Here is an 11,021-nt window from a genome sequence, read left to right on the forward strand (position 1 = left end):
GGGGGGGGGGGGGGGGGGGTGTCACAGTGTGATTGTGATCCTGAAAAGGAGATCCTGTAGTATTCTGCTAGCATTTGACCGAGGAGAGGGCGGTCCCCTTCAAGGCAATGTGAGTTTGATGCACAAGAGCTTTCCTCCTCCCAAGTTCTCAGCACCCCTCCAACCCTGCAGCTTAGCCCGCCCTCCACTCAAGTCTTGCTTGCGAAAACAAGAAGGGGAATGGTGTACTAGGTGCTTTCAACCTCCAGAAAAGTCAAAAAAAGTCCTGTCTGGCATGGGGTATGTTAGAGTACTAGCAGCGCTGGTGAACTTTTTTTAAAGGAGATGAAGTGCTGAGCTTTTATATCTAAATATAGAAAGTAGAAAATAAGCGAATCTGAGTTTGTCTCGGAGGAAGTATTGATTGCTTGCTCGAAAGGAAACTTCGGAGGAACTGAGTTCTGGTGTGACCAGCAGAGGCGACGCCCGCCCCGGGCCAACTGCAGAGAGACTTCTGACCGAGAGCACTGGGCCTGAGAAGGGCTTGCTTGGGATTCAGTAATACAAACTAGTTTGCACAGGTCAGAAAATCAGGCCCACATCAAAGCAGGAGGTGGTTCTCCCCCGTGGTTTCCAAGCTCCTGTGGGCACCCATCCATTTTCCTAGTGCCCATCCTGCCGAGGACCACAGGCATCTCAGGAGCCAGGGCCATCAAAGGGCTAAAATACACCAGGCCTTCGCCCACAGGAAGTCCTTGCCAGCTAGCATTGGTGGGCTCTCTAGCCTTTTTATGTCACCAAAGTATTTCTAAGGAAGACCAAGCCTGAAAACTCTGTAAAGGAACCTACCTGCCATGTGGTTGCTTAGTAAATATATATTGAAAGAAAGAATAAGACCTCTTTGCTTTTATCAGCAATTTTTTCAGATGTTTTATGAAAGTCATACATGGCCATGGTTCAAATGTTAAGCAATGCATAAGCGCCTTCTTACATATAAAAAGCAACCGTTTCCATACTTTTTGGAAGCACTTTGTTCCTAAAGTGTCTGGTATCTACTTTGTCTGGTGTGTTACCCCCTGATTTTATTGAATTATAACATTCAGGAGTCAGAGAGACCTTAGAGGCCTGGGCCATCTTCTAGAGTGGCTGTTCTCCCTGACCCAGCATCACCTGGGAATGTGTTAGAAATGCAGATTCCTGGGCTCCCCTCCAAACCAGCTGAATCCGAAATACTGGAGGTGGGGTTCTGGTGCATGCTCAATTTTGAGAACTAGTGATTTAGAACATAATAGAAAAAGAATGGTGGCACTAGAATCACGTGGGGTTCAAAGCTCATCTGTGCAACTCACTATCTCTCTGACCTCATTCATTTTACTTTACATCTTAGCCTCGGTGTTCCCATCTGTTAAGTGGGATTAGTAATGACCTATCATATTGGGTTATCGAGAGAACTACTGTAAAAAGGCATGGTGAACACTTAGCATCACACACCTCATACATAGTGAGCATTCAGTAAATGGTTCATCATTGTCATTAAACAGCGTCCCAGTCAGATGTTTGCCTGGTAAGGAGGGGATTCAGAAACTCTGGCCCATTCCAGTGAATGGCAGCTGTGGCTATGAATAGTTATTTTATATATTGAGAGACTGTTTGCCATCCTGAAGTTTCCATTCTTAGTTGTAGCTCTGTTCCCTAGAGTCAAGGGAGCAAGACTGTTCTACATGGCAGTTGTTCAGATATTTGAAGATAGAGACCTTAGCCATTCTGAACTTTTTCTTGTTCTATTTCCAAAGATTAATTTTAAACATAGAAGATATTTGAAACCAGTAGGGTTTTGTTTTGGTTTTAAGAAAAAACAAAAGCAAACAAGCCTATTGCTGAGACTATGCTTTGGCCAAGTGGGTCTTTGGAGATTTCTGATAAGCAAGGATGCCTCTGAGTTTCAGGCTGAAGCTTTCTCAGATTTGGGCACCTGCAATAGACACAATGGGTGGAGGTTACACTTGGTAAGAATTCTGGTTTTTGCTGACAGACGTGAGCCAGAGTCACTCCTGGAGTGTTTGTGTGGATCTGTGGGTGCCCCAGGACACAAACCCTTGAAATCCAGCGTCTCTGCCCGGGGACCTGCTCCAGGACCCTGGCCCTCTTCCTGCTGCTGTGGTCTCGGCTCCTTGGCAAACTGCCCGTGCTCTGTCCAGCATCCTCATCCTCACCTGTGCTACTCGCTCCCTGTTCACTGGCAGACTTCGTGGTGCTTGCAGTCTGCTCTCAGGGTTTTTTAATTGATGTCTAATTAGTAGTTATGATAAATTGTACCAAGTAAATGATACCTTTCCTAAATTATGCCATGGTATTGTGTACGACAGCAGCAGGATTGCTATTTTAAAATGGGATTTCATAAAATAAATATGTGCCCAGATTACAGGAAATACTAAGTTGCTGATTAATTGATGCTCTGAAGCCAGGCTCGTGCTTTCAGATGCTTCCATTTTTGTGATGATCCAATTGTGGTGTTTCAGCAGGCCCACGCCTCTGATCATTTCCAGATAGCTGATTTGCAGTTGGTTTCTGTCCTCTGCTGCCAGGGCAGGGGGCCATAAGGAGGCAATGCAGAGGAATTCACCATCCTTGCTGAGGCCCGGGTTGCCAGAAGGTGACGCGTGGCCTGCGGCTGCAAGGATTGTTTTCAGCTCAGAGAGAGAGAGTGCCTCTCCCTTCTGAAACTCAGAAACGGTGACATTGCTACACTATTCTGGACTTTTTAAGGCTCCTGCCATTTGTCCCTTCATTTTCTCTGCCTTTGGGAGGACTGATTATCACGAAAGGGGAGAAAGAACTTAGAAAATAGTTCCTTTTTTCAAACTAGGCAGTGAGAACTTGAGCCTGCTGACACATACCCCGAGCTTGCCAAGATGTGGGTGATTTCATGTGTAAGCATGTGATGTGTCATCTGAGATGTAAAATAGGTGGAAGGTTTAAACATGTCTGAAGACAGTTCAGAAAAGCCACTGAGGATAGAATCCATGGTAACATCACTAACTAGGGATGGTGAGCAGGGTCTTGACAGCTTGGCGTGGGGGGTGCCATCTCAAAAGCTACCCAGAATGCTCAGGGCCATTGGGCTTCACTCAAATTTGGCATTTCTTCTGGGGCAGGGGGACTTTGGTCTGGACCTCACCCTGGTAGAGTAATAAGCATAAGCCTGAGCCAGGTGTCTTTCGGGAACAGTATGGAAACAGAAGAGGGGCAAAGGCCCTAGACCCAGACCACTCTACCTCTTAGCAGCTCTGTGGTTTGGGACAAGGATTTCCCCCCTCTGAACCTCGCTTTTCTCATCTGTTCTCTCTACCCATCTAGTAGCCCCTCCTGTGAGGAGGGAGGATCAGATGGCATCGTCATTCACTTAGTAAGCATGCGAATGGTGGCTGGCTATGGGCAAGTGCCTAGCTCAGTGCACAACATAGTGACGGCTCAGGTTTGGAAAGTGTCAACCCTTCTCCCAGGCGGATACAGCAATGGCACTCCTTTGTAATTAGGCGTTGCATGGTAGGGTGTCCTGGGGACCGGTCCATTAGCCCCCTCCTCTCTGGGGTGAAAGAAAGACCTTTGCGCAATTAGCAGCTTTTAAACCAGGGAGTGGATGCCTTTTGCTCTTATGTTTCTGAGAGTTCACCTGCTACCGGTCTGGGACCCCAGAAAGCAGGCAGGCTGATTGCTTGTATCGCTCCCGCTGGCTGCCTCTCCAGAGCAGCAGCTGCAGTGGTAACCAGTAGGTCCACTTGGCCCGCAGGAGCCAGTTCTCTCCGCTGCTCACACGACTTGTGGTGTTCGGTGGTGGCACCCAGCATACTTCCTCTGTGCCACTCAAAGCCACAGCCTTCAGAAGGGACCCAAGTTGCTTTAGCCATGCTATCCCATCTCAGTTTCGCAGTGACTTCACATCCTTCAGATCTTGGCAGTGCACAGTGGGTTTTCCTTCCCTAGGACAGGGAGAGTGGGCTCGGTAGACAGTGCTTGGAATCTTCTCCAAGCCAAGCAACGTTTCTTTTGCCAGGTGTGGTGGGGGAGTCAGTAGGTCTTTCACTTGATACTTTATATACTTCTATGTTGTTTGTTTAATTGATTTGTACTACTTTTTTCTCTCACCTCATACTACACACCAGATAAGTTCTAGAATAATCACAGAGTTAAATGATGTGGTTTTGGGTTTGTTTGTTTTTTTGTGAGTCAGAGTCTCACTCTGTTACCCAGGCTGAAGTGCACTGGCACGATCATGGCTCACTGTGGCCTTGACCTCCTGGGCTCAGGAGATCCTTCCACGTCAGCCTCCCGAGTAGCTGGAACTACAGGTGCATGCCACCAAACCCGGCTAATTTTTTTTTTGTTGTTGTTTTTGTAGAGATAGGATTTCACTATGTTGGCTGGGCTCAAGCAGTCCTCCCACCCCAGCCTCTCAAAGTGCTGGGATTATAGGCATGAGCCACCGAGCCTAGCCTAAATGATTTTTTTTAATGATAAAAGAACAAGAAGGGGAAAAAAAATATCTACTGTAGAAAGGGCAAAACCTATTCTAAGTATGAAAACATCATAAAGAAAATGGCCGGTTCTGAACACTTATAATTTTTAAATTATGTACATCAAAAAATTAAAACCATAATTAGAAGACAGATAACAAGAAAAAAATCTAAATGTGTGTAACATTGGTATAGTAACTTAATATTCATAAACCTCTTTAAAGAACAAAATAAGAATCACCCCAGTTGGGATATTAACAAGAACATGAGTGGGATAGTCACAAAGTAAGAAATATTTATTTTCAAGAATCTATTGAACTTACTAGTTGTCAAAAAAAAAATTGTGAATTACTTCTAACAGTAAAAACTTGGAAAAACCTAAATGATTAATGAAATATTTTTAAAGTTACTGTGTACTATGGTGTCTCTAAAATTATGTTGTAAAAGAATAAGAACATTTGGCCAGGCACGGTGGCTCACGCCTATAATCCCAGCACTCTGGGAGACCAAGGTGAGAGGATTGCCTGAGCTCACAGTTTCGAGACCAGCCTGGGCAAGAGACCAACTTGGCGAGACCTCATCTCTACAATAAATCAAAAAATTAGCCGGGCATGGTGGTGCGTGCCTGTAGTTCCAACTGAGGTGGAAGAGTCGCCTCCAAACGACAGGTCGAGACTGCAGTGGCCGTGAGTGTGCCACTGTGCTCCAACCTGGGCAACAGAGTGAGACTCCAACTCAAAAAGAAAGAATAGGCCGGGCTCAGTGGCTCAGCCTCTAATTCCAGCACTTTGGGAGGCCGAGGCGAGTGGATTACCTCAGCCCGCGGATTCAAGATCCTCCCAGGCAATTTGGCAAGACTTCGTCCCTACAATAAGTAAAAAAATTAGCCAGGCGTGGTATTGCATGCCTGTAGTTCCAGTTACTTGGAAGGCTGAGGCGGAAGGATCGCCTGAGCCCAGAAGGTTGAGGCTGCAGTGACTGGGAGCATGCCACTGCACTCCAGTCTGAGCAACAGAGTGACTCCAACTCAAAAAAAAAAAAGAAGAAGAAGAACAACATATAGTGATTAGAATAAGTTCACAACATACTTTGTAAATTAAAATAGTGGAGCTGGGCTCGGTGGCTCAGCCTGTAATCCCGTGCCTTTGGGAGGCTGAGGTGAGTGAATTGCCTGAACCCGCAGGTTCGAGACCCGCATGGGCAACTTGGCAAGACCTCATCTCTACAATAAATCAAAAATCAGCCGAACGTGGTAGCGCGTGCCTGTAATACCAGCTACTCGGAAGGCTGAGGTGGAAGGATCGCTGGAGCCCAGCAGGTTGAGCCTGCAGTGGCCGGGAGCAGCCACTGCACTCCAGTCTGGGCGACAGAGTGTGACTCCAACTCAAAAATAAAAAAATTAAAATGGTGGTTTACACTATAGTATTATCTCTATTTTTAAAATAAGTGAAAAATTCAACAGTATACACATCAGAATGTGGGCAAAAGTTATCTTTAGCTGCTGTGCTTCTATATATTTTTAAATTTTTACCCAAAAAAAGTGCTTTAAACTTTTTAAGTGAAAAAGAAAATGAGAAGGTGGGTTGAAGCATCTAGAAAAACCAAAACAGAGTGTGTTAGCCTGCGCCTCTCACGGTGGGCGTCTCATGGACTCTCCTAGCATTCTCCGTGTTTCCTCAAGCCCAGTTCTCCACATTCTCTGCTCTTGGGTTCTGCTCCTAAGACCCCTGCTATTTTCTCCCCAGGATTGAGCACAGAAGGCATCTACCGAGTCAGCGGGAACAAATCGGAGATGGAGAGTCTACAAAGACAGTTTGATCAAGGTAAGACACGGCCTGGCCAGGCATCACAGGCTGGAGCCAATAGAGGCAGGCACAATACCGGGCTGTCTGTGGGGACTCTGGGTATTCTTGCCTCCCACAGACCTACAGCCAAGAGATGCTGACTCAGTGACTAAGGAGGAGACCACATTTGGCCCCAGTTGACTCTGCCTCTGGCCACATTGTGATGGAGGGGAGGGGGCCAGGTCTCATCAGTGAACCAAGGCACCATGCCTGCTAAGGCTGAGTCAGCCAGCTGCCCCCACATCACAATCCACAAACTCTCTGTTCTAGGTTGCCCTGGCACAGGCCTCGCCGCTGAAGGACTTTGCCGCCATTGGCCTGCAGTGGTAGTCGCAGGCACGACACAGAAGTCGGGCTGAGATGATGATCCTGTTTTGCCAGGGCCCCATGAGTGCCCTCAGCCACAACTACTGTCCCCACAAAGTCCCTGCACAAAAGCGAGGGGACATTTTGTGATGAGCTGAACCTTAGGACCCAGACCCCTAAAGCTGAACTCGTGAGAGGTGCAGAGACTCCCTTCTCCTAAGCCAGGTCAGCACTGAGAGACCTAGAGCCAGCCAGGCAACCAAACTCTAACTCATTTTTGTTTGTTTGTTTTTGTTTTTGTTTTTTGAGTCGGAGTCTCACTCTCTGTCACCCAAACTAGAGTGCAGTAGAATGCTCTCAGCCACCGCAGCCTTGACCTGCTGGGCTCAGGTGATCCTTCTGCCTCAGCCTTCCAAGTAGCTAGAACCACAGGCATGCGCCACCACACCTGGCTAATTTTTATTTTATTTTATTTTTTTGAGTCAAAGTCTCACTCTGTCGCCCAGGCTAGAGTGCAGTGGCACACTCTCGACCACCGCAACCTCAACCTGCTGGGCTCGGGTGATCCTTCCGCCTCAGTCTTCCAAGAAACTGGAACTATAGACACGAGCCACCATGCCCAGCTAATTTTTTTTAATTTATTGTAGAAACGAGGTCTCACCAAGTTGCCCAGGCTGGTCTCGAACCCCTGGGTTCAGGCAATCCTTTCACTTCGGCCTCCCAAAGTGACAAGCGTGAGCCACGATGCCCGGCAAACTCTATCTCTTGAAAGTGTCCATGCTGCAGGGTGAGAAGCCATGTCCACCAGTGCCAGAAGCAAACAAGCCAGAGCTGTCAGTGTTCCCAGCTGTCAGTGGCCAGGGCAAGAGGCAAGCAGGGATGCATGGGGCCAGAGAAGGCCCAGCGTGGAGCAGACACCAAGCCCGCCCACCCAGGCAGGCAGCTTCAGCACTTTGCAGCAACACAGGCTCAGTCAGCTGACAGTAGGCAGAGATGACCACACAGAAAAGGGGATATTTTTGTATATATGCAAAAAAAAATTCATTTGGGGATATATACTCGGATGTGTGCAAGAATCTATAATAACTTATATCCCCAAAAATGGAAAGTGGTAATGTCCATCAGTCGATGGTTTCCTCGTAACTGGGAATGCAATTAAGTTTGTAAAAAGAAGGAAAGTAAGAGACAGGGAACAGTGATGCTGTCAGCATTAGTCTGTTTGTACCACCACCCCGGGGACAAGGACGGAGGCAGCAGCCAAGATCACTGGTGACATTTTTGCTACTCACCTGAACAGTGAGCCAGCCTTTCAGGAAAGCCTCCCCTTTCTTGCCTGGCGAGAGGGGAGAGGAGTAAGGAAGAGGGAGCAACACGTCAAAGCCAGTTGCAGGGAAGTGGAGGCACAGAAAATCAGGATGGGGTGCAACTCCTCTACCCAGATGACAGCTGATGGGGCAATTCAGCAAGCTCAGCAAGAGGAGTTGGGTGTCAGCTTATGTCTGTGACTCTCAGAACTCATTTCAGCAACACCCAGGGGTGCCACCTCTCCCATCCCTGCTAGTCCTGAGGGTCCTTCCCAGGCTGTAGGCCATCCCTGGGCAGCGTCCTGGGTCTTGGAAGTTTCCCTGGATTCTCTCAAGCCCTGGGTTGGTTCTGCCTGGCTTAGATCAGTTTGGCCTCACTCTCCTGACTTGCTTTCAGACCACAACCTGGACTTGGCAGAGAAAGACTTTACAGTGAACACTGTGGCCGGTGCCATGAAGAGCTTTTTCTCAGAACTACCAGATCCTCTGGTCCCCTACAACATGCAGATCGACTTGGTGGAGGCTCACAGTGAGTACTGCTAGCCCAGGGTTGCTCAAGAGCCCGCTGGCACACACCAGACTGACCCTGTGTTGTGTGGATGGAGGGAGCAACGGCCCAACACTGGAGGAATGGGGCCTGCCTCGAAACGGACCCTGGCTCTTGGAGCTGAGGTTTGAAACATGGAAGGAAAGGGAATTAGCCAAGTAGCATCAGTGGACTTGCAAACTGGCCCCCTGCCTTTGTATAGGGATTATCAGAGTTATACCAAGAGAGCTGCAGGTTTCTCCCAAAACTCTTGCAAGTGAAGAGTGCGGTTTTGGTGTCAGACTCAGGTGCAGTCCCTGCTCCTTCGCTTGTGGCTGACAGCCTTTCCTGCCCCTGAGCTCCCTACTGGTGTTGCTGTCCCACCTGCTGTTGATGGGATGGGATTAGGAAAGGGCTAGAGGTGGGAGGCTGTTAGAGACCTGTTTAATAGTGGGTTGTACTTGCCCTTTTCCTCTCTCTTCTTCCACCTGTCACGTTTTGATGAACATGTGATCTTGTGCCACACAGCCTCTTAGGAAGGCAAGAAACAACTGTGATCACTTGGCATCGCAGCAGATTAGCACCTCTGGTTTTAATGGCAACCTGCGTGTGCCATCCCACTTTGCCCCGTCGGCGGTTCTGTCCTGCCTGCCTTTCTCTGGAGTGTCTGTCCCACGGGCCAGCCTTTCCCTGGGCTTTGCATAGTGCCACAGGGGTACCAGACCTCAGAGCCTCCCACCATATGGCATCTTGTTGTTGCCCAGTTCAAAGGACAGGGTTTTAAACGAGCACAGTTTACTCACAAGGTGACAGTGTGGACAGAATTGTCAGTCCTGGGTCACTGACTCTTGGTGGCATCTAAGGGAAACAGGTGCTGGAAGCCCATCCCCAGGCTCTGGAGGTGCTGCTTGGGAGCCCGCGTGCTGCCAGCACCACAGGGCCCCCAGGGGCAGCTTTCCAGGGTCTGCCTCCCCATGTTTGTTTCCACAACCTGGCTGTCGCCATGGCCTTATTCTGTCTACTCAGTTTGAGCTGACTGGAAGGTTCACGGCGCCTAGCCTTCTCCGAGCCCACCAGGCATGGGGCAGGAGACTGTAGTACTCCTGGGACTGTCCAGGGGTGGCCTTGCCCTCTTTCCCATCTGCCCTCTGGAGACAGGAGTCAGGCCTTCTCCAGGTGAGTTGCCAGGGAGGAGTTGCTGGCTTCCCCCCATCCAGCTGTCCAGTGGCAGAGACTCTCCCAGCAGGCACTTCTCCCGCAGGCTCCAGGCTGGTCCACATGTGAAGCTGCATGGGAAATCTCTCTCAGAGACAGCTTGCTCTCTACCTGAGTCATCTCGGAGCAGGAATTATAAAGAGAGGGTGGTGAGGCCTCATACCTAGCTTGCTGGAAGCCCTGATTCCTATCGGCATTTGTCTTGACTTGGCGCCATCTAGAGGCTGGTAGAATCCCGGCACCCAACAGGATCCCATTGTTTCTGCGGGAGCTGCTGACATAGCATCTTTTTGTTCTGGGGGGTCAGCAGGAGAGGGAGGTGCTATTGATAGGGAATCAGCTGCCCTTCTGACAGCAGCTTCCGCCCACTTCCACTGCCGAGGAGGTGGCTTCTTGCTGCTGCTACTGCAGCAGCCTGGAAAAGGGTGGAGGTTTTCTGCTTCCTCTTCCCATTGTGTGTTTCCTGTGCCCCTAGCTAGTCAGCTGGGGCTCTGTTGTCTTGAACCTGACAGAAGGAGGTGGGAGAGGAATCGACCTCGCTGATGTGGCATCTCTCGTGGCCAATGCAGTTGATGAAGAGCGGGGCTGTGTGTGTCACAGGAGAGGGCTTGACTGAGCCACAGATACCAGGCAGTGCAAAAGTTAGCAGACTTAGGAGACATTGTGGAACAAAGATTGTCAGGCCCCGTGTAGCTATTCCCAGACTGGCTGGGTTTCCATGGCAACATCAACTTGACCAGCCCTCTCCACTTAATACCTAAGAGCGGTTGTGTCTGTGTGTTCAGACCTTGGAACTGGTTTCAGATCCCATCACAACAAATATCAAGGTCACCATTGAATTGTTTTGTTACCTCCAGAATTTCACAATAATGAACACTGCTGAAAATGTGCCCCCAGAATGGAGATTTTTGTGATTTTTCCCATTTGTTTTCCTAGCATGTTCAAGGTGACACGTGAGTGCCTCAGAAGTGACCAGCAGCAGTGGCCGTGACTCATGCTGATTGTGTGCCTGCCTGGCTCTCTGCTAGGCACTTGATTTACACAGCTGGCTTCATTGCAGGCCAGAGGGTCTGAGCCTAAGGTCCCCATTAACTCCCTGTAACAGGCTGGGCATGGAAGCTCACACCTGTAATCCAAACACTTTGGGAGGTGAAGACAAGAGGACTGCTTGAGCCCAGGGGTTCAAGACCAGCCTGGGCAACTTGGCGAGACCTCGTCTCTATAGTAAATAAAAACATTAAGCCGGGCTCGGTGGCTCAGCCTGTAATCCCGCACCTTTGGGAGGCTGAGGTGAGTGGATTGCCTGAGCCCGTGGGTTCGAGACCCGCCTGGG

At 49.2% G+C, this 11,021-nt stretch overlaps 1 protein-coding gene across 1 annotated transcript in view; it reads left to right on the top strand.

Moving 5' to 3' along the window:
• The first annotated feature begins 3,391 nt into the window (after positions 1–3,391).
• LOC103255313 (rho GTPase-activating protein 35-like) overlaps positions 3,392–11,021 on the top strand; it is a 17,102-nt gene continuing 9,472 nt past the window's right edge. The window contains exons 1-3 of the mRNA XM_008053280.2: positions 3,392–3,454; positions 6,217–6,316; positions 8,345–8,476. Of these exons, the coding sequence (XP_008051471.2) occupies positions 3,392–3,454; positions 6,217–6,316; positions 8,345–8,476 (295 nt within the window). The remainder of the gene's footprint in view (positions 3,455–6,216; positions 6,317–8,344; positions 8,477–11,021) is intronic.

This window comes from Carlito syrichta, unplaced genomic scaffold (assembly GCF_000164805.1).
Source record: "Carlito syrichta isolate Samal-C Ts95f unplaced genomic scaffold, Tarsius_syrichta-2.0.1 Scaffold288019, whole genome shotgun sequence".
NCBI lineage: Eukaryota > Metazoa > Chordata > Mammalia > Primates > Tarsiidae > Carlito > Carlito syrichta.